Source organism: Miniopterus natalensis, chromosome 7, assembly GCF_054644295.1.
Source record: "Miniopterus natalensis isolate mMinNat1 chromosome 7, mMinNat1.hap1, whole genome shotgun sequence".
In the NCBI taxonomy this organism is placed as follows: domain Eukaryota; kingdom Metazoa; phylum Chordata; class Mammalia; order Chiroptera; family Miniopteridae; genus Miniopterus; species Miniopterus natalensis.
Window position 1 is genome coordinate 75242701 of NC_142087.1, and position 20293 is coordinate 75262993.

The window sequence follows — 20293 nt, forward strand, 5'->3', positions numbered from 1 at the left end:
CTGACGCCTGGGTCTTGGATGCTGCTGTAAAGGGCAGGGGCCAGGAGTATTTGGGGGGCTCCTAACTGGATGACTGGTGCCTTGCCCCTACGTCCAAGACACAGTCTACTGAACTTTGATTATGTCCCCTGCATCTGCTTTCATTCCCAAGAAACAAACTGAAGTTTAAGAAGGAAATAAAGCATTTCTTGCCACCTCAACCATGAAGGAAACCTGCCTTGGCCAAATGCAGTTACACAGTTGTTAACGGTGCCCATCCCATGTGCTAATTTGCGTCTTTTGAGAGCTGGTTGTGGCTGCTCTAGCACAACCTTGCTGAGGGCCTGGGAACCCCACTGCACTGCACATGATGTTTGATGCTGTACTTTACCGAATGACAATGTGGCTTCCCGGGCCGCTGCTCGCACGGCCTCCAGGTCAGATTGGCACAGGCCAGCAATCTGGTCAATGCTTTCGATGCCCTACTTGGCAAAAAGAGGACCCATTAGGAGACATTTTAAGCAGCAGGTAGAATCCACTTGTATAAGCCCAGTAGGACCAGCCCTAGCATAGTCTCTGGGGCCTGCACCCCTTTTCTGAAGGTCTCTGTGTTGCTTATGTGGCCTCAGGTTCATCAGAAGCACCACTGTGCTTCTCATTTTTCAGTCCTAACACCTGCCAGCAAACAGGCCACTAGCACTGACATATGGATAGCTGGCAGGACCATCTTGAAAGTGAGAAGACCTGACTCCCTCTGGACCTTGCTACCTCCTCCCTGCTCTCCCAACCATCCCCTCCCAGCCAGACTAGGAGAGGCGCCGTCGGGGTCCAGTTCAGGCACCTCTGATCCCAGGCTGCTCTCCCGGGCCAACGAACAGTGTGCTTCAGCACCCTTTACTGGGACCCTGACCCTCTTACTGGTTATTTGATTATACCCAACTGGACCTAGGATTTCCTGTTGACTCATTCCAACATGAATGGGGTGAGTTTAATCTGTGCTTGTCTAGTTTTCATCTAGTAAATTGGCAATTATTTTTTGAAATGAGAATTCTAAATGCAGTGAGGTTGAAGCTTTATGCACAGTAATGCTCATAATGGCATTATTTATAAGAAGAAATGGATGATGAATGTAAATTTTCTACAATACGAGAATAGAGGAGTGGGTTAAATTAAGGTATATCTTTGATAGACCCTTTATAAAGAATTCCAAAGCATTACCAGTCTAACACAAAAAGTTCTTATTTCATTCACTGTTTTTAAACTATATTTAATGTTATCAATTTTCAATGCTCACACGTACCCACAAACAAAAAAATATACCAAAATGTCAGTAGTTTCCTCTTAAGTATTAAGATGATGGATAATTTACATACTTGTGTTTTACACTTTTTTTTCCTACAGCGAGCTTTTAGAAATTTTAAAATTGAGGATATTAAAGCATATGATCCGCCCGGCCAGGCGTGGCTCAACGGTTGAGCATCGACCTTAGGATCCAGGCGATCGGGGTTCGATTCCCGGTCAGGGCACATGCCCAGGTTGCGGGCTCGATCAATGACTCTCTCATCATGGATGTTTCTATCTCTGTCTCTCCCTCTTCCTTCCTCTCTCTGAAATCAATAAAGATATATTTTAAAAAACAACAAAAAAAAACATGATCCAAGAGTTCAGAAGTGAGTCCCTGGAGCCACCTGCTTGTTCACGCAGAGCCAGAGCAAATGCTCACGTTGAGGGCCCTCTGCTGGTGGGGCTGACGGATGCTCCTCTCAAACCAGCTCTTGATAGCTCCTTTTTTGCTAACAGTGATTTTTTATTATTATTTTTTTTGGTCCCGGTGGAAAAATTTTAAACTCACTTTAACATTAACCACAAGTAGGCTTCTCCATCACCAGTGAGGACAAGTTGAACTCACCCTGAGATGTTTCAGCGCCATGCACGCAGCTTGCTGGAGTTTTGCATCGTTCTCGGTCAGGGCGTTGGTGTAGAAAAGCAAAGCCTGGGAAATAAGGCTGCTGTGAATAAAGGGGAGAGGGTGCCAAAAGCAAAATCCACAGTGCCACGGCTGATCCTCCAACTGCTGACAGGCCCTTCTTACCTTTTTCTAAACAAAAATCAGGCCATGATCCATTAATCTTTGGGCCATATGCACAGTCTCAAGATGTATACTACAGTATTGAGCTTATCTGTAAAAACACTGATCTCGTGGTAACCGAATGAAGAAAGCTTTCTGTGTAATAATATTTAGGGAATGTGTTCTGAAACTGCTATCTAGAGAAAATGTTAAAGCAGAGGAATCAGATGTCCAGCCGGATGTCCAGCCAGGACAACAGAGGAAATGAACACATAGAACCATCCACATAGGCTGTTCCTCAGGTCAGAAGGAGGAGCATCTCCCTTTCATCACCCTCTTCCAGTCACAGCTCTGCCCCTGTCCCCATTGGTCATATGGCCATGGCCAAGTCACTTCCTCTGGAAAATAAAGCTGGCACTTGGGTCACAAAATTGATGTAAGCACGTGGGGATGTGCCTGGCCCCCAGCGAGCCCAAGAGGCTTTAGTAAGGCCCCAATATTGCCCTTCTCCAACCGCAGGGGCTGGTTAGAATAGTCACAGGTCCAGGAACCTAAAAGGCACCGGGGTCCAATAGTTTGATTTTCAAATGAACTGAACACAATGAACCAGCCACACATTAGTTGTAAGTAAATGAGGATGACCATTGGAATTCTAAGAAAAACATTCTACATGCAAGTAATGTCTTAAAGACCAAATAGATGGTGTTGCTTTAGAAACCTGGAGGTGAGTGAGGTAAGTGTGGCCTGGCAACCCCAGCCCAGATCCCTCCCCGAGGCTGGTGCTGCCAATGGCAGTGGTGTAAGGAGGGCTGTGTTCATGTTTGGAGCATCCCTAAACCCAAATATCTTGCAGCTAATGCAACGCCCAGTCACTCACACCTTGGTGCGTTTCTGAGAGAGCATACCTCCCTCCACTCCCCACACCTGTGGTCAGGAGGCTGCCACCTCCTCTCCTCATACTGTACCTTTTCCCGAAAGCTCTTGCTCTTGGCTGCGCTGGCCAGGGAAGCACTGGCTGCCCTGCACACCTTTGGAGTCCCGTCCAGCTGCAGCAGTGCCCAGGCCCTTAACGTCTGGGGCAGGGGCTGGAGCTGGCCCAGCCGCTTCCCCTGCAGCTTCCTGACCGTCTTGGCCTGTGCTGTGCACTGCAGCTCCTCAATGAGTGTTACTAGGAGAGATGAGAGACGGCAGAAGGGGGCTCAGGGTCTCCTCTGAATGCCATTGGGCTATACAGCTGCAGGCTAGTTTGGCCACTGCCGTTAGCCATAGAGAAGCAAATCCCAGAGCCAGCCCATGTGGTCGCCAAGGCCCAGTCTGGACTGGCTTCAGAGGGGCCTCCTGGAACCTCTAGGAAGGCTTTCTAGCAAGGAGTCAAATACACCCTGACGACTGATGCAACCCCAGCCCGCGCTTAAAGGACGCCTGCCGGCCCAGCGTCCCAGTCGTACCCAGCTCTGACCTCGGCTCTGTGCTGAGAGCCACCTTCCCCTAGAGCCAATCTCATCGTGGCCCAGCGTGGACGCGAAATAATCAGGGTTCTCAAAAGGACAGCTGGAGGGAAAAGGCTGGCTCCAGAGATCTGGGACAGAGGGCTCCATGGATGGAAGTTCCTTTGTTGTGACATGCGGCTTTGAGGCCACCTGCCACCCTCCCCAGCCCCTACCTTCCTTCGTGAGCTGGGCAAAGTGCTTCTCCAGGTCCGAGACACTCTGCCTCTGCAGGTAGCTGTGAAACTGGAACCAGGTGACAGTCTGTTCTTCGGGGAGGCCGGCTCCGGGGAGCAGCCCGCTGCAGCTGACCACCTGCTCCAGAAGCCTGCGGCACGCTGGCAAGAAGAGCCAGGCCGTCAGGAGAAACGGAGGCCTGGCCCCGGGAGCTTAGCCGGTGTGGCCAGGTCAGTGTAAAGGCTGACGGCAGGTGGGCGGGGGTCCCTCACTGCGCCTCCTGTGCCTGCGAGAAGCTGCTCGCTCCAGCTGGGGCCGCAGGCCCTGTCTTGGACGATCTTGGGGATCATCCACATGGCCGGGGCTGGGGCTGGGAATACGAAGGCCCCAAGCAGCCCAGGTGGTGGTTAGAGCTGCTGACAGTCCAGAGCCACTACCTGGAGTACGCCTGTCACCTTCAATGTGACCAGGAAATGCTCTGCCTTCTGAAGCAGTGTTAGGACACCTTTATGTGGCAGATACAGGCTTGCCTACCTTCCCATGAAGGCTCTTAACCCTTTAAGGTTCTGGTGGGAGCTACGGAACCTGTCCCCAGGGAAATGCACCAGCCCACTGTTTGCAGTTTCACAGGCTCCTCCTCCCAGTAAAATAGGGTGATTGTGGTCACACTGCCAAACGACCTCTGTTTGGTGCCATGACACTCAGAGGTGAAGCCAGGGCTGAGGCCAGCTGTGACAATACTGAAGGCCCTGAGACGCAGCACAGCGTCTCTGGGGGGGACGGGGGAGCTACCTATTTCCAGTTGCCCCGGGTACTTCCCCCGGACTCTGTGCAGGAATGTCTTCTTGAGCTGGTTGAGCAGCGAGGCGGCGGGGCAGGCCAGGACGGCGCCGGGCTCCGTGCACCCTCTCCACAGCTTCAGGCAGCCCTTCCTCCACGCGGCCTGCGGGAGGACTGAAAGCCCGGCGGGCTCAGAGCCTGACTGCGACGAAAGAGACAGCAAGCAGGGCCCAGAGATTTCCCTCCACGGGGACCTGAGGTCGGGGAGCTGAGGGGCGACATGCAGCGCCCTTTTCCCACACTCCAGTGTGACACACAGAGGACAAGCAGCTTCGACTCCAAGCACCTTACCCAGGTCACCACCCACAGACCTCACAACAACCTGCGATGGCTACTGCCACCAGCCTCTCACGGACAAAAGAAGGTCCCGGGGGCAGAGGCAGAACCGGGGTGAGAGCTACTGTTTATGTGAGCTCATGCTGCGTGCCTGGAGTGTGTCCTGAGGATTCCTTCACTGACCCTCACCCAGTGGCCTCCACATTACCTAGACGGGGAAGCTGAGGCTCAGATGGGTGACTCACTGGCCCAGAGTCACACAGCTGACCGAAGAGCAGGTGCTGCTCACTCCAAGGCCATGTGGCCTCCCTTCCCACCACAAGTCTCTCCCCCTGCACCATGCTCCCCACATGATGACTCTGAGCCCAGTCTGGGCAGACACCGCTGGGCTCCTGTTAACTTTGGACATCAGGAAGGGAGACAAGGCTCCCCTGTGCTCGAAGCCCGCCGCTTCATGCCATTCACAAGAGCAGCCCTTGGTGGTGGGCAGTTACTTACTCTCTTCAACGGACATCGCCTTGCTGACCTTCTCAAAATCAAGCATAGAAAGAGTCTCCAGAACCTGCTTTTGCTGCGCAGCTTCTTCCAGAAGGCGTTCCTGGACCATCCTCGACAAATTAGGAGAGGCCAGTTTCTGGAAACCAGTCCATGGTGCTCCAGGTTAGCACGGACACGTGTCTGATGTCAGCCGTCATGACTGTGGCCCTCACCTGCCCCCTGCCCATCCTTTCTATCCCTTGACTGTCATCTGGGGATTCCCCCTTCACCAAGGTGGCTGGAGCTGCCAGGCGCTGTCTTTGCCACCAGAATGGAGCAGCCTGCCTGAAAGTGAAGCCAGCCACGCAGGAAAGCAGTGCTGAGAGAGGGAGAGGCCCAGTCATGATGACATTTGAAACCCTGGATCCAGCTGGGCCTGAAGCCCACCTCTGGCCTTGTCAATTCTATGAGCCAATAAATTTTCTCTTTAGGTTGAGCCAGTTTGGATTGGAGCTCTGGCTTCTACAGCTGAAGGAGTCACAGCCACTGCCTTTGATTCAGGACTTGGGCTGTGTAAGAGCCATATGACTCTTCACCCGGGCCTGGCCCGAACCTTCCACAGGGAAACCTCCTCAGTCTCATTGGCTCTCAAGGTGCAGGTGTCCCCCCACCACCATGCTCCCTGCCACCTTAAAGATCAGCCCTTTGTAGAGAGAACTCCCAACCCCACCCAGGTCCCCAGAGCCAGCTCCTCCTTCTCCACCCTCACCCCCACCCCTCTTTCTCAGGTCCCTCAGCCACCTGCAGCAGAGCCTTGCAGACTTGGAGGTGGACTGTGAGCAGTGTGTCCAGCTCTGGGGCACCAGCCGTGAGCTCCCTGGATGACTCTTTCAGTGATGGTGGCGGGGGCAGGGTCCTGTCCTTTCTGAGTTGAATGGAGAACTGTGTGACCATTCTGGTTAGGGTAGAGGGAGCCCTCCCTGCCTGGAGAGCTCTGACATCAGAGGTGAGGGTGGACGGCTGTGCAGAGGTGTCGGGGAACAGTCACTGCTGCGTGTTAGGTCAAGGTCAGAGGCTCTACTGTGTCTTCCATCATTATTTTTTAAGATTTAAAAACAGTCTATTGCTTGGAGCAGAAAGCTCAGGACCAGGCTGGAGCTATTCTCATTCACTCTGGTCACTGGGGACCTGCTCTGTGCCAGGCAGTGGGCATGGGGGGACAGGAGGTGTGTATGTGTGTGTGGGCCACAATAAATCAAAATAAATACTAATGGGAGGCAGGCCAGGAGGCCGATAGGAAGCATGGAGCTAAGGCTGGTCACCCGGTCAGTGCTGGTGGGTGCACTCACCGGGGACCCTGGGGGCCCCCAAAGAGGCACAGCTCATGGGGGGCGAAGTCTGCGTTGAGGAAGGCGAAGCTCTCCAGGATGCATTCCATCAGGCTCTCGGCCGAGCTGTGCTCCCGGCGGCCTCCGCGGGGCTGTAGACAGAGCAAGACCTCAGGGCAGCCGGCCCCACTCACCCCGTCTAGCACCCCCCCTTTAACAGCGTCCCCCAAGTGGGTGATGGACCCAGGGGCTCGGCACTTCCCGAGGACCCTCCCTAATGTCATGGAACAAAAGGTATGATGCAAAAGCTCTAGGTAGACACCTGGTCACAGACACCCACAGGGACAGGACAAGTGACAGGAGTGAGTGGTTGTGGGGGGACCCCCAAGAGGGCAAGCTCCAGCTGACAACTGCCACTTGGGACCGTGGGGCCAGTGTTGCCGGATATTTCAGTTTTCTAAGAAAAGCTGGAAACCTGGATTTTTGTGGGAAGCTGCTCTGTTTTTAAATATTGACAACTGATTTCAAATTATTTTCTAAATGTTGGGTGAGTCGGGTTAACCCCTCTTCAGGAGGCTCAAAGCTGCCAGGTTAGCCGCTGGATTCCAGGGGTCTCTTCTCTGGGGGGGGGGGGGGAGGGGGGACAGCTGCCAGCGCTCGAGCCCTGGGGCCTGGGGACAGCAGGGCCCGCCCGGGCTTCTAGTCGCTGCTGGAGAGCTCCGGTGGACTCCCGGTGGCCTTAGAGCGCCCTGGCCCCAGGGTTTGTGACCCCGCAACCCCCGCTCCTCGGGAACAGGCCCCTGGACACGGCTTTCTCATCGGCGGCCAGCGTGGAGCCTCGTTTCGTGTGTTTCCGCGCAGAGACCTCGTGTCCTGGGCCCTGTTCCCCGCTCGGCTCTGGGTTCAAGGCAGCAGCCGGAGCTCAGCCTGCCCGCGCTTTCTCCCCAAGACGTGTCGCCTCCGCCGGGTGCTCGGGACACCAGCGGCCATTCAAACAGTGCCATCACCAAAAAAAGGCACAAGAAGGTAAAAAAACGTAGCCCTAAACTAAACCGACGCCAAAGAGGACACGGCTGCAGTCAGAGCTGAAACAAGGCGGCAGAGTGTCGCCTTGTTCAATGAGCATGTCAGGTGACTCAAATTTTTTATCAGTCGGCACCTGACAGAATCATGAGTGCTGATTTGGGGGTTCCAAATAAATTTTAGCGAGTAAATGAATTCACAGAAAAGGAACCCGTGAGTAATGAGTATATATATATAAATACACATTTATACACACATAATTTCTTTTTAAAACAAACTAAAAACCATAGCCTGTAGTCATTTTTATTCTTCTAACTTGGTTTGTCAAAAAAAAAAGAAGCGTTCCTCAAAGATGTGTAAAATTATTGCCTGTTGCGGTGTTATTTTAAGATCTCTAAGGAGAGTGGGTGTAATTTTTCAAATTACAGGTGAAGGCTGCCTGCAGGCTGTCAGATTGTTCTACAGAAAAACGCTGTTAAGAAATACAAAAAAAATGGTAACTGTTTCTTATATTTTTTTCTTGAAATCTTCGGGCAGGTCCATAGCAGCGGTAAGTAGTGAACATTTTTTTTAAGTTACTGGAAAATGAAAACCCACCTTTCTTTCACCTGTGCTGACTTATGATGTTGGGGTTAGGGAAGGGATGAAACAAAACGAATTTTTGTAGGGAGCTGTTAAGCTATTTCAGTGCCAGCATGTGTCCTACACAAGACAGTGGTTTCATACATTAATTGATGTATAAGTAGGTGCTGGTGTGATACGTTTTATTTTACGTCCGTTTAAATTATGTAAACCAAAACATAGGATCATCCACCCACGCTAGCGCCTCAGCCACGTGAGAACGGCCCCTGGCGTGGGCTCTGTAGAGAAGTTTCGGCATGGTGTGTGTGGTTTCTGGGGGCTTTCCATGGCACCAGCTCTGACATGAGAACGCCCCAAGTTTGGGATTTTAATGCAGAGCAGCAGCGTCACCTGCTCGGGTCAGAAGATGCGAGATGGGGCTGGTTCTGGGTGGATGTGGGGCAAGTTATTCACTTTGAGCCCCAGCTTCCTCCTAAACCTCCTTCCAGCCTGATGAGGGCTCTTGTTATCCCCACTTGGCAGATGAGCAAACTGAGGCCCAGAGAGGAGACATTACCCACCCAGGAGATGCAGAGGTGAGAACGGGATGCCGGCCCAGGCTGGCTGCCCCCAGAGCCCAGGCTCAGTTGTTACGCCGTTGGCAGAGCAGGGCTGCTGCCCGGCGAGGAGTGGACATACCTTCAGCCGGTCCCTGAAGCTGAGGACCTGGTACTCCAGCTCCCGGAGCCGGGGCTGGGAGGGGTCTGTGCACCTCAGTAAATCCAGGACCTCCTGCAGGGGCCTCTCGAGGGTCACCCCAGGCCCATCCACTCTGTCCCCGGTTTCTCCTTCAACATGGTCTTTCTGCCTGTCCGGCATCGTATGGTTGTGGAGTGGGGAGCCCCGTGGCAGGCTGGGGCTCTCTACTCCCAAATTCCTCCAGCCGGGCTGCTCCACAAACGAGCCTCCTGCCAGGTAGGCCATCTCTGGGAGGAGGCCCAGGGGCGGGGAGTCCTCCTGGGCCGCCTCTTCAGTGGAGGCATTGGGGCCAACGGCCAAGGGCAGGAACCCCACGTCTGAGGTGGATGCTGATGTGCTGGTCTCGGTGTCTCGGGGGTCCTCGGAGCTGAAGGAGTCCATCTCGGGCAGCTCCTGACTGCGGCTGCACAGGCCAGGGCCTCGAAGGTCATTGTCGGACAGGTAGCTGACGATGGAGGTGGCCCTCGGACTGCCCAGCAGCAAGGCCTGTTGTGCTGGCTGCCGCAGGACAGACTGGAGAGGGGGACACAGGACCAGCCTCACTGGCCACCCTAGGGACCACAGCGAGGCCCCCAGAGAGGCTTCCCCCGCCACAGACACTTGCTCTGCATACCCATGTTCTCCTGATGAACTGAGGTCCACCAAGCTGACTCGGAGGTCCTGATAGGACCCTATAACCCCTCTGCTCTTATTCCCCCATCGCCCCTCTAACTCACACCTTCCAAGCCCCAGCAGTCTCTTTGCTGTTCTCATACCCTCCAGGCTCATTCACACATTCCCACCTCAGGGCCTTTGCACTGACTGTGCTCTCTGACAAAGTATGTTCTGCTTTATTTTCCCATGGTCTTTCTGCCCCTCGGGCAGGCAGTGCTCCCTGAGGACATAGTCCTCACCTGGCCTAGAGAAGAGCCTGGCACATAGTTTTAAATGAATGAAATGAATGAAGGAAGGAAGGACCTGACATACAACACCCAATAATACTCATTGTATAGAAACAACAGCAGCTTTTCATTAAATGAAGCATTTGGTGTTTACAGCCCTGTCCTAAGGGCCTTCTAGTCCCACCTCATTTATCCCTCACCCTTCCAGTCTCTAAATGCATCACAAGGTTAAAAAGGCTGCTGTGGATTAAAAGACGGAGGAGAAGATGCATTTGCTCCCAGGTGGTAGAGTATCTCTGGAAGGATATGGAAGAAGTTGAGAACAGGGCTAAGGAGGGGACCCAGGTCCCTGAAGGTCACAGGAAAGAGAAAGAGATGTTTTACTGTACACTATGTCAAGGTATTATCCACTGGAAACATACTCAGTTTAAGTTTAAAACAAATTAATTGGAGGCCAAGGTCATAGCTGAGGTGATAGAACCACCCAGAAGACCTAATCCAAGCATCCAAGAGAACCAACCAAGCCTAGCAGCCCCCAGAATAAGAGGGCCAGCATTGAGAAAGAAAAAGTACAGAAAAACACCCAGGATAACCCACAGCAAGAGGCTGAACCCAAAGTTTGCTGCATCGAGAGATGCAGGGCTGCTTAGCCCAGTCCCACATGCTGGCTCCTGGGGAGCCACCCTCTCCACCAGCAGTCCCAGCATGACCACCGTCCCTGCCCCTGCGAGGCCTACTCACCAGGTAGTACCTCTCCCGGAAGCTGGGGGTGCTTGGGGGTGTCCAGTTGTACAAGGAGCCCTTCCTGCTGCCCACAGAGAACTTGACTGTGGGGCTGGGTGACACCAAGGAACTCTCAGTATCAAATGGACTGTAGGAGAGAACAGAGGGCCAGGGTGTCACTGATGCCTGGGAGGACACTCAAGCCCATTCAGGACCCAGGGGACTGAAAAGATGGGGTCCTGGGGAGGCGCAGCCTTGGCCGGGTCACAGGAGAAGCCCAGGGACTCTTGGTTTACATCCTCAACTGTGTAGGAACCGTCTCTCAGACACCACCACCCGAGGCCCTTAGCCAGATGGCAAGGGGCAGGGATCAGCCGCCACACATGTGAATGACACCCTCCTCTAGGGGTCCCTGTGAGAAGCTCAGCAGACCAGTGAGGACACTAGACACTCAGTGCTGCCATTTCCTGGGTAAACCATGTCACCACCCCTCTCGGATTCCTCGCCTGTAAAGGGCACCATTCTAGAAGGACCTCTGTCAGTCCCAGTCACAGGTAAGGCTGGGGACCCAAGGCCTCACCCACCCTGCCTCTGGAGCAGGTAGGCCTGGGTGAACCCTCCCTGCCTCGCAGAAACCTGCTCGATCTCATTCGCAGGAAGGCCCGGCTAGAGGTGTCTGGGGCCCAGCCCCACCACCAGGGCCTGTGACAGGCACTGCGGGCACCTCCTGGGAGAAGAGGGCAGAAATGCCCTCGAGTGGATGCTAGGGTGTGGTCAGGCCACCAGGGGGAGCCAGCGAGACTCATCAGGCTCTGGCTCTGGCTCTGGGTGGCCCTCCAGGTGGGAATCTGGGGCTGGCCCCGGGGAGGGGTAGCAGGGCAGGGAGCGAGACTGACCCCTACTCACTTCCACAGCACCTCCAGCTGCAGCTTGATGGTGCCCAGCTCTGTGATGTCCACCACGATGACCTGTGGCCGGGTCGTGAAGAAGTCGGTGATGTCACACGTCACTGCACCCACCGCCAGCGAGCTCAGGCCACGCAGCTCTGTCACCTGGGGGGTGGGGAGTTGTGGGTGGCATCTGAACTGCGCCTCTGGAGGCCCTGGCCCCGCCCCGAGGCCCCTCCCACCTTGATCTCGAAGTTCTCGTGCAGGGTGGGGATGAAGGCCCTGTCCTCCTCGTCCCAGGTCTGGCTGTCGTCGGACTCAATCCGGCCCTTCAGCTTCCAGCGCTGGCGGCCCAGGCGCATAAGAACCTGCGAGCGAGCCCCAGGGAGGGATGGGTCAGCTGCCCCAGGTGGATGCCCCCGCTTGCCACCTGCATGGGGGCCCTCCCTGCCAGCTGGGACCCTGGAACCCCCAAAGATGTGGCAGGGAACCCTGAGGACTGACCCCGGAGGGCGGCCATACCTCATACTGGTCTCCTGGACAGAGGCGCGCGTAGCCCACCAAGCCTGGAACACAGAGGTGGGCTGATCTCTGTCCTCTGCCCCTGCCCCGTGGGTCACAGGCCCTCACTGGGGGACAGGCTAGGGGATGAGCCATCATGATGGACAGTGGGCAGGCCTGGGCACTCACATCCAACTCGGGGGGGGGGGGGGGGAACGAGACCTGCCCGAGGTCACATGTCACAGCACTGCAAACCCGGGGCTGGGCCAGGACCCCTGAATTCTGACCCACACCCCACCTTCAGCAGAAGTCCCAGGGCCCTCAAGAAGTCCTGACACCCCACCCAAACAGACCACTGCCCACCCCCTCTCAGCCCTGTTACCTTTCATCCTGACGTGGAACTCGCCCAGGTGGACCTCCAGGGCCCCCTCTATGAGCCACATGTCCTGCAAAGCCCCACACAGGATGGCTCAGCGCCCGCCTCAGCCTGGGCCACGGGGGCTGGGGGTTACGCACAGACCCTGCCAGACAGAGGCCAGTGCGCAGAGCTTCCTTGGGGCCCAGGGAACCCCCCCCCCCCAGAGCCTGGGCCTGGTCGCCCACTGCCCTCTGGCGCCCCGCTGCAGCCCACCTCGGCGCACTCCTGCAGGCTGCGGCCCAGCTCCTGCAGGCTCTCCCGGGAGGCGCGGCTGGGAGGGCACCGGGAGAAGGCGCGCTGCATGTTGGAGGCGCCGTCTCGCAGGCGGCACTGGATGCAGTAGCCCTCGTAGAGCTCGTCCACCTGCCAGGGCACAGTATGGTGGGTGCTGCCCACGACGAGGGGTGGCAACCCGGACCTGCCTGTCACTCACCCTCTGGGAGAGGCCACCCCTGAGCTAATGTCCCCACCTCAGCCCCCATGGGGATCACCAACAGCCCACGGGGGCAGGAACCACATCTGTCTCATCCACTCCGTATGCCCAGCGCCTGGCAGCAATTGGCCTGCAGTCAGGGCACAATGTAAACCAGTGAACTGGGCAGGTAGCTAACAGCCCTTCCCCTCTCCCTGCCCCATTTTTCAACAGTAAACAGGGCGGTGGGTTTGTGCTATCCTGCCTACCTACTGGGCTACTGGGACAGTAAAGCAAGATCATGAAGGAATTTGCATAGTTCAGACCTTAGAGGACTTGCTGTGTGACCTTGGGCAATCCTTATCCCTCTCTGCGCTTCCACTCTCCCACCTATATAATGGGTGCTTGGTCTCAACCTTCCAGCCCTCTCAGGTTGAGCTTGAGAGGCTCCTGGGCTCAGCCTCTGTAATTCCTGCTCCTCCTTGACTATCTCCAGCCACTCAGCCCCCTGCTCAGGGGGCCCCCCTGGCTCCTGCTGACCAGTGGAGGCCCAGCGAGGACAGAGACTACCCCACCCCTACCCTGAGACACTGGGAACCAGGCCGACCTTGCTGATGTGAAATTCCATCTTCCGAATGTGCCTCTCCACAGAGCGCGTTTGCTTCTCCCAGAAAAAGAGAAGATGCTTTAGAAGCAGCCTGGACCACCCGCCAACTCTCGCCACCCTCTTTCAGGCCCTAACAGAACTGTGCTCAAAGCCAGGCCAGCCCCTCACCACCCTTGAGGAAAGCCCGTCACTGGGCCTCAGTTTCCCCACTTGTAAGATGGGGAGGACCCCAGTTATTTCTTCTATAGGGTGACCAGAGGATGGAGTGGGGGGAGCAAAGACGCCAGTCTCATCCAGCCAGGCCCAGCCGCTGCCCACCCTGATCACTATGTGCAGACAGGAAGTTTCACTCACCTTGTCCAGGTCGTAATAGAAAGCCTGTGGGGGAGGAAGGGGGAGGGAGACGGTGTCAGGGCTCTGGATGCTCCCCCAAGATCCATGAGGCTACATCCCAGGGGTGCCTGAGCTCAGAGGACAAAAAGCCAGCAGCCACCCCATTCTCTGAGGCCCGTGGTCCAGGCAGAGGAAGAAGGGGGGTTAAACACATGCGCTTTGGGTGAAGCAGTTCTAAGCCTGGCTCTGTTTCCCAGCTGTGTGTCCCAGGCAGTCACTCAACCTCTCTGAGCCTCTATTTCCTCACATAAAATGGGATAGCCATAGCACCTGCCCCCTAGGGTTGCTATGAAGAGTAAAAGACACAGCATTCAACAGAATAGGGACCACTGCGGTTTGATTGCTTAAGGGGTGACTTCAGCCATGACCAGAAGAATTGAGAGTAGGGAGAGGCAGCCAGCACCATCCAGGAGTTCAGGCCTTAGGAAATGGCAAGGCCAGACTGGTCTACCCACGCCAGGGACCAAGGTGTCACCAATGAAAAGAATATATTGCCAGGGGGGCAAACCTCTGCACCCATGTGAGAAGGGTGCAGTGGGTGCTGGGAAGGGCTGGGAACGGAGTGGGATCTTGGTAATGCCTCCTTCCTCCATCTGTGTGGCTCGCCCACCCACCAAGGAGGAGACCTGACTGAGCCGCCCATCTTTCCCTCCCCAAAGCGGGTGGCACATTTGTCAGCCTGGGGCCTGTGTCTCCCACCCGGCCAACCCCCAGGGTCTTTTGGGCTGGAGCCAGGATACAGAGGTGGCCGCTGCTGTTTGATAGAAGGGTTCTCCTCCTCCTGTTTTTCCAACCCCTGCTCTATGCTTTGGCACTTTGGAGGAGGGATGCTGGAAATTAGCTAGCCGGCTGGTAGCAGGAGCCCACAGGCAGCAGGCCTCCTGGCTTTGGTTTCTAATCCCATTAAGATAGAAGGGTGGGGTAGAGAAAAGGGGGTAGGGACTTCCCAAGACCGGAAAGAAAGAGCCTCCCTCAGGAAGGATGGAGGTCCGGAACAGTGGATCCTGGCAGTGTGAGCAGATAAAATACAGGATACCCATTGACACTTACAGTTCCAATAAACAATAAATATTTTTTTAGTATAGGTATGTCCCAAAGATTGCATGGGACACACTGGAAAGTTATTTGTTGTTTATCTAAAAATCAGATTTAACTGGGATTCCATTTTTTGGTTTTGGTCCTGACTGTGTGTGTGTGTGTGTGTGTGTGTCTAAATCTGGCTGTGCTAAGGCGGTAGGGGGTAGCAAAAGCCCAGAGCAGATGTGTCTTGGGCTAGACAGGCCCCAGGGCAGCCTCAAAGCCACAGCCCTTAAGGTGGCCGGAAAACAACAGAGCCACTGGATGATCAAGGACAGCATCAAGGGCCCCTGTGACAGGCCCTAGATTAGATGCCTGACCCAATTTCTTGGCATTGCATAAGCCATCCTGATTGCAGGGTGTCCAGATGGCCAAGGCCTATAAGATAGGGCCCTCTAGGACACATGCCTCTGCACACTCACCTGCCTTACAGTTACTGTTAGAACCACAGAGAGAATGGAGGTAGTCCTCAAATGTGTGAACTCTGCACCATGTGGGGCGGGGCGGGGGAGCTGCCCCCAGCCTCTGAGGTTAAATTCATTCCAACATAAAGCAAGTCCATTCCTTAGGCCTCTGAGGTCCAGAGACTCACACCCATGGTGCAGGCAAGAGGGTGAGGGGGGTCCATCTCTGAACCCTGGCCAAGGCTCGCCCGGTGGGAAGGGGCAGGGAGGGGTCTCACCAGCCTGGAGTTCCTATGTGTGTCCTTGTGGCGTCCTGACAGGTAATCCAGCTCAGCCTGCTGCACGCACAGGTACTCCCTGTGAGGACACCGAGGGAAAGGAGTTGGAAAAGGGACATAAGAGCCAAAGAAGCTGGCCCGTGACCAGTGTTCCGGGCTGCAGGCAGCCGCAGCCGCCACGTGGGGAGCAGCTGTGCTGCTCAGCGGGCTCAGGGGGCAGAGGGCAGAGCCGTCCCACCCACCCGAAGCCTGGCCCCACCCTCTGGGCCTCCAGATCCCACACACTGTGGGCCACATGCCCAGCACTGTGCAAAATGGGAAGTATTGCTGTTAATTCCCCAAACAATCCCGCAAACAGGTTCTACTCATATCAAAACCATCTTCGAGATGGGCAAACTGACCCTCAAAGATTGCCAGTAACCCAGCGCAGGGTCCCATGGCAGGGAAAAGGCTGAACGCAGGTCCAAAACCAGGCAGTGGCCTTGGGAGGACAATACCTTCACCCCGGCCCCAGGGGAGGTCAGCGAGAGCACACCTCCCTCTGGACGAGGGCAGGTGTCCTGCTGTCTGGATGCCCAGGGCCAAGCACCAGAGCAGGGCCTGGAAAACCCGCTCTGGAAAGCACAGAGAAAGCCGTGCGCTGGGAGGGGACAACTCATGTTGTGTTTTCCTGCCAAAGGGACTTGGACAGGAAACCTGAGGTTTGGACTTGGGAGCCAGGGTGGGGCTCCATCATAGATTTGCACGTTTATACCACTATCTCCCAGGCACTCAGAGGTTGGGGTCCTCAGGAAAAGGGGTTGCTGTTGACCCCAGACAAGTCTCAAACAGGCGGTCCTGCGGGAACCACCAGAAGCTGTCCTGGGAGGTGAGCACCTTGGAGGCAGGCAGCACCCTCCGGGAGCAACCCCAGCTCTCACTCTGTACCTGGCACTGGGTGCATCTGGAGGAGGGCCGGGGATGACTCTCCGGTGGCATTGGCCCTGGAGCCCACTCCCTGCCTCCCGGCCATGGGATCCTGGGCAAGTTGCTTCCTGTCTAAATGGATAACCAGGACCTCCTTCTGCGGCCTCTTATGGGCAAGATCTACCCACGCTCCCCAGCGAGAGGCAGAGAGGGGCAAGCAGGCAAAAGGCCAGAGTTCGCTGTGCAAAGGCCTCCAACAGCCTGCCCTTACTTGAGGCCTCTCTTCAGCGCCTCGAAGGTCTTCTTCACTTGCTGCGTCTTGGAATCCAGGCAAACAGACCCCTTCCGCAGCGTGCCGTACATCTTGGAGGATTTCACGGGCATTCGGGACCTCACCGAGTTCCTCTGGATGGACTTTCTATGAGAATAAATGGGGGTGGGGTGGGAAGGGGGTCAGAGCAGGCGCTTTGGGAACAGCAGCCAGAGCTGAGTCCCACCCTATCGCCACCAAGCTGTGTAGTCTCAGGAAAGCTGCTAAGATTCTCTGGGCCTAAGTTTCCTCATTTGTAAAGTCAAGTTTTGAATTTTAAGATTAAAAGAATACTACCATTACTACTAATAATAACCTGATACGAGAAATTAACTGATAGTGAGAAATACAATCAAGCAGCCCAAATGCCAGTGCTCTCTATTCAACATGCTTTGTCAATGCAGGCAAAGCAACATAGGAGGCTAAACCATAGTCCTGTGGTGCACCCATGGGGTGGGCACCTATTGGCTTTGCCTGCCCAGCATCCAGCCACCTCTGTTAACAGTACCTCGATTTCCCTCTGGGTAACTTCCCCAGCCCTGCTCTTTGTACATGTAGTTTGGAGGGGGGTGACCTGACAAATCAGTACACATGCACATACACACATGCGCACAGACACGCATACACAGGCATTCTGAAGCATACCCACACCCCAGGCCTGGGTTAGTCAATATATTACACTCCCCTGGCCCAGGGAGAAGCATGGGAGCCAAGTCTCATCAATAATTCTGTGGCAGGCTAGGACCCAAACCCAAATGTATGCAGAGCCTCAGCCTGGGATCTTAATCAAGCAGCTGGGAGCGGGGTGCAGGATTCTCGGGGTCCTCAGAATCACCTGGAGGACTTAGACTCAGGCTGCTGACAGCCTCCTCACCCCCCGCCCCCACCCAACCAGAGTTTCAGATTTAACAGTCTGGGGCCTGAGAATTTGCATTTTAATGTGACTCCAGGTGCTGGCAATACTGCTGGTCCAGGGACAGCACTTCAAGGATGGTCTTAGGGGAGTCACCATTTCTGCTTCACTCCAGAGATGTCCTATTGCTAGAAACCCAGCTCTGCACCTCCCTGGGAGCCTTCACAGGCTGCTGCATTTTTAAGGTCTAAAATCAAGGGCACTGGACTAGTTCACTCATTCCAACCCTCACAGAGCAGGGCTTTCCCCAGGTCAGGCGCTGTGATGAAAGCCAAGCGGCCAGCGGCCCACCCTGAAGGGCTCACTGTCCATGGGGGGAGAGGGGATTGGGGCCTGAAGAGCCAGGCGGGGGGCAAGTGGAACCCAACTCCTTCTCCTTCACCAGGTCTAAGAGAAGGGCCACAGGGCCACCACCATGCCCTGGTCCCCAGAGACTCAGCAGGCAGCCGGCTGCATTTCCAGCCCAGCCAGATGCTGCACATTCCAAGCACAGACTCCAACACCTGCTGTTGACTCAACAGAGAGGAGCCATCCTGGCCACCGCTGCTGACAGGGACCAAACCCCAAGCTGCGTGGTTCCCCTCCACGGCTGCAGAGCCACATTAGAAACCAGCATGCCCGAAATACAGACCCCAGGCCCTGCCCAGGCATGCTGACAACTGCTCGCAGAGGATGCTGCAGCAAGGAAGGGCCTGGAATCCAGCCCCGGACCCTCAGGGGCCTTGCCAAGCTATAGGACCCCAGCTCCTGTTCAGCTGCCCATGTTCAAATCCCAGGCCCAGAGGTCACAAGCATTTAACTGGAGTCTCAGTTTCCCCATCTGTCAAAGGGGGGGTAGTAAGAGCACTTGCCCCACGGAGTTGAGAGATAGTCATTCATTCAACAAATATTTAAATAAGCACTTACTGTGCACCAGGCACCATTTTAGGGGATAAGGGTTCGACAGTGACCAAAACAAACAAAACTCCTCCCCCTGTGAGCTGCTGAGCCCCCCGGGGGAGACCGTGGGAAGTGGTAAAAAGGGCAGGCTCCAGAGCCAGACACCAGGGTCTCTATCCAGCTCCCCCACTTCCAAGCTGTGTGACTTTGGGTAGGTTATTGAACCTCTGCACAGGACTTGGTTTTCTCATCTATAAAATGGGAACCAGAGGAAGGGTTACCATGAGCGTTACATGAATTAACAAATGTAAAGGGCTTTGAGCAGTGCCCGGCAAAGAGTAAGTGCTATATATGAGTACAAGTTAAGTAAGATAATTTTTTAAATTATGTATCAGAGAGTGCTTAGTGCCAAGGGAAAAAAATAAAGGCAGGATCATGCATTTAAGGAGGGTGAGCAGGGACGGCTGCTCCAATCAGGTGATGTTTGAGTAAGGTACGTGCACAGAGCACTGGGCACAAAGCCTGTCACCACATTAGTGCTCAACCCTGTACCTGCTATTGCTGATGTTCATATATTACACGACAAGGGACACTTTCCAAAGGCTGTACACCCTCCCCCCTCCCTTCCCTGAGGCCATATCACCCACCTCTTGGAACAGACCCTCCACAATGTTGCCATCTCCAGGCCGGCAGAGACGGGCAGGGCTGCAGCCTCCAGAGAGGTGGGTTTCGGAGAGGTGGGTCCCCGGCAGGTGGGCAGGCGGGCAGGTGGGTGGGCAAGCGGCTCTGAAGCGAGAGCCGCGCTCACCTGCCAGCTCCCAGGGGCCCCCGTGCCCAGGGGTGTGCACCCTCCGCCAGGCCCCCCGCCCATCTACCTGGACACCTCCTGCCCGCGCCGCCGTGGCTGAGCCCGGGAGCGCCCACTCCCAGGGAGGCTCCGGGCCCAGTGCTCTGGTCTGAGCTTCAATAGAGCGGGCGTGGCGGCCACTCCGAGGGCTGGCCCAGCTGCGGAAGGCGATGCGTGTGCAGCCTCCGGATGGCGAAATCGGGCTGCACGCCTGGCCGGTGTCACAACTGCCCGGGCAGGGAGCGCCCTCTGCGGCGGATGTTTCACCAGCTCTGGGCAGACTCAGTAAATATTAAACAGCCCCTGGCGTGCCTGACAGGATTCCAGACGACACGTGCAACCCGCTGGCCAGCCCTCACGTGAGGCCGCTGGGGCAGTCCTCTGCCTGCTGTCATGGGGAAATTCTTTGTCACAGGCCCTGGTACGTGGCTGCTGCAAATGCAGGCTCTAGAGGCAGGCAGGGCTGGAGCCCGCACCTCAAGGGACAACACTGTAAGCTACCTTTTCTCCTGTGTCCAGTGGCATGAGATGGGCGGGGATGGTGGCAAACATGCCCTCGGCACTTGCAAAGGTCAGACTCTGCTCTGGCTGCTTCACGTGTACTCGCCCGTCTCTCCTGACACGCTCTGAGGTCCCCAAAGTCTGTGGCTCCGCAAGCACAGGACAGTGTGAGCGCCTCGGCTGTGTCCTATCTCCAGCCTCCTCTCCTTGAAAAAGGGCCGCTGCTGAATTTTCCCACCTACACTTCTCAGCTGTCCCAACGGAGGAATTCCTAAGTTGGTGAGGACATTGCAGGGGCTCCTGGCTCAGGAAGGTATCTACCTGACAGCCTGGGGGGGAGACCTGGCTGGGGAGTGGCAGGGAGGGGGTACGAACAGCTAT

At 55.6% G+C, this 20293-nt stretch overlaps 1 protein-coding gene across 1 annotated transcript in view; it reads right to left on the bottom strand.

The window, feature by feature from the left end:
* The window catches only part of RIPOR3 (RIPOR family member 3), a 59211-nt gene that overhangs the window by 1142 nt on the left and 37776 nt on the right, over nucleotides 1–20293 (bottom strand). The window contains exons 4-22 of the mRNA XM_087819163.1: nucleotides 16734–16880; nucleotides 15557–15635; nucleotides 13759–13782; nucleotides 13405–13461; nucleotides 12599–12748; nucleotides 12350–12413; nucleotides 11989–12032; nucleotides 11709–11834; nucleotides 11486–11631; nucleotides 10598–10727; nucleotides 8916–9488; nucleotides 6654–6784; nucleotides 6106–6229; nucleotides 5326–5461; nucleotides 4504–4665; nucleotides 3711–3872; nucleotides 3013–3215; nucleotides 1889–1972; nucleotides 371–461 (exon numbers count right to left, since the gene is read on the bottom strand). Of these exons, the coding sequence (XP_087675289.1) occupies nucleotides 371–461; nucleotides 1889–1972; nucleotides 3013–3215; nucleotides 3711–3872; nucleotides 4504–4665; nucleotides 5326–5461; nucleotides 6106–6229; nucleotides 6654–6784; nucleotides 8916–9488; nucleotides 10598–10727; nucleotides 11486–11631; nucleotides 11709–11834; nucleotides 11989–12032; nucleotides 12350–12413; nucleotides 12599–12748; nucleotides 13405–13461; nucleotides 13759–13782; nucleotides 15557–15635; nucleotides 16734–16880 (2633 nt within the window). The remainder of the gene's footprint in view (nucleotides 1–370; nucleotides 462–1888; nucleotides 1973–3012; nucleotides 3216–3710; nucleotides 3873–4503; nucleotides 4666–5325; nucleotides 5462–6105; nucleotides 6230–6653; nucleotides 6785–8915; nucleotides 9489–10597; nucleotides 10728–11485; nucleotides 11632–11708; nucleotides 11835–11988; nucleotides 12033–12349; nucleotides 12414–12598; nucleotides 12749–13404; nucleotides 13462–13758; nucleotides 13783–15556; nucleotides 15636–16733; nucleotides 16881–20293) is intronic.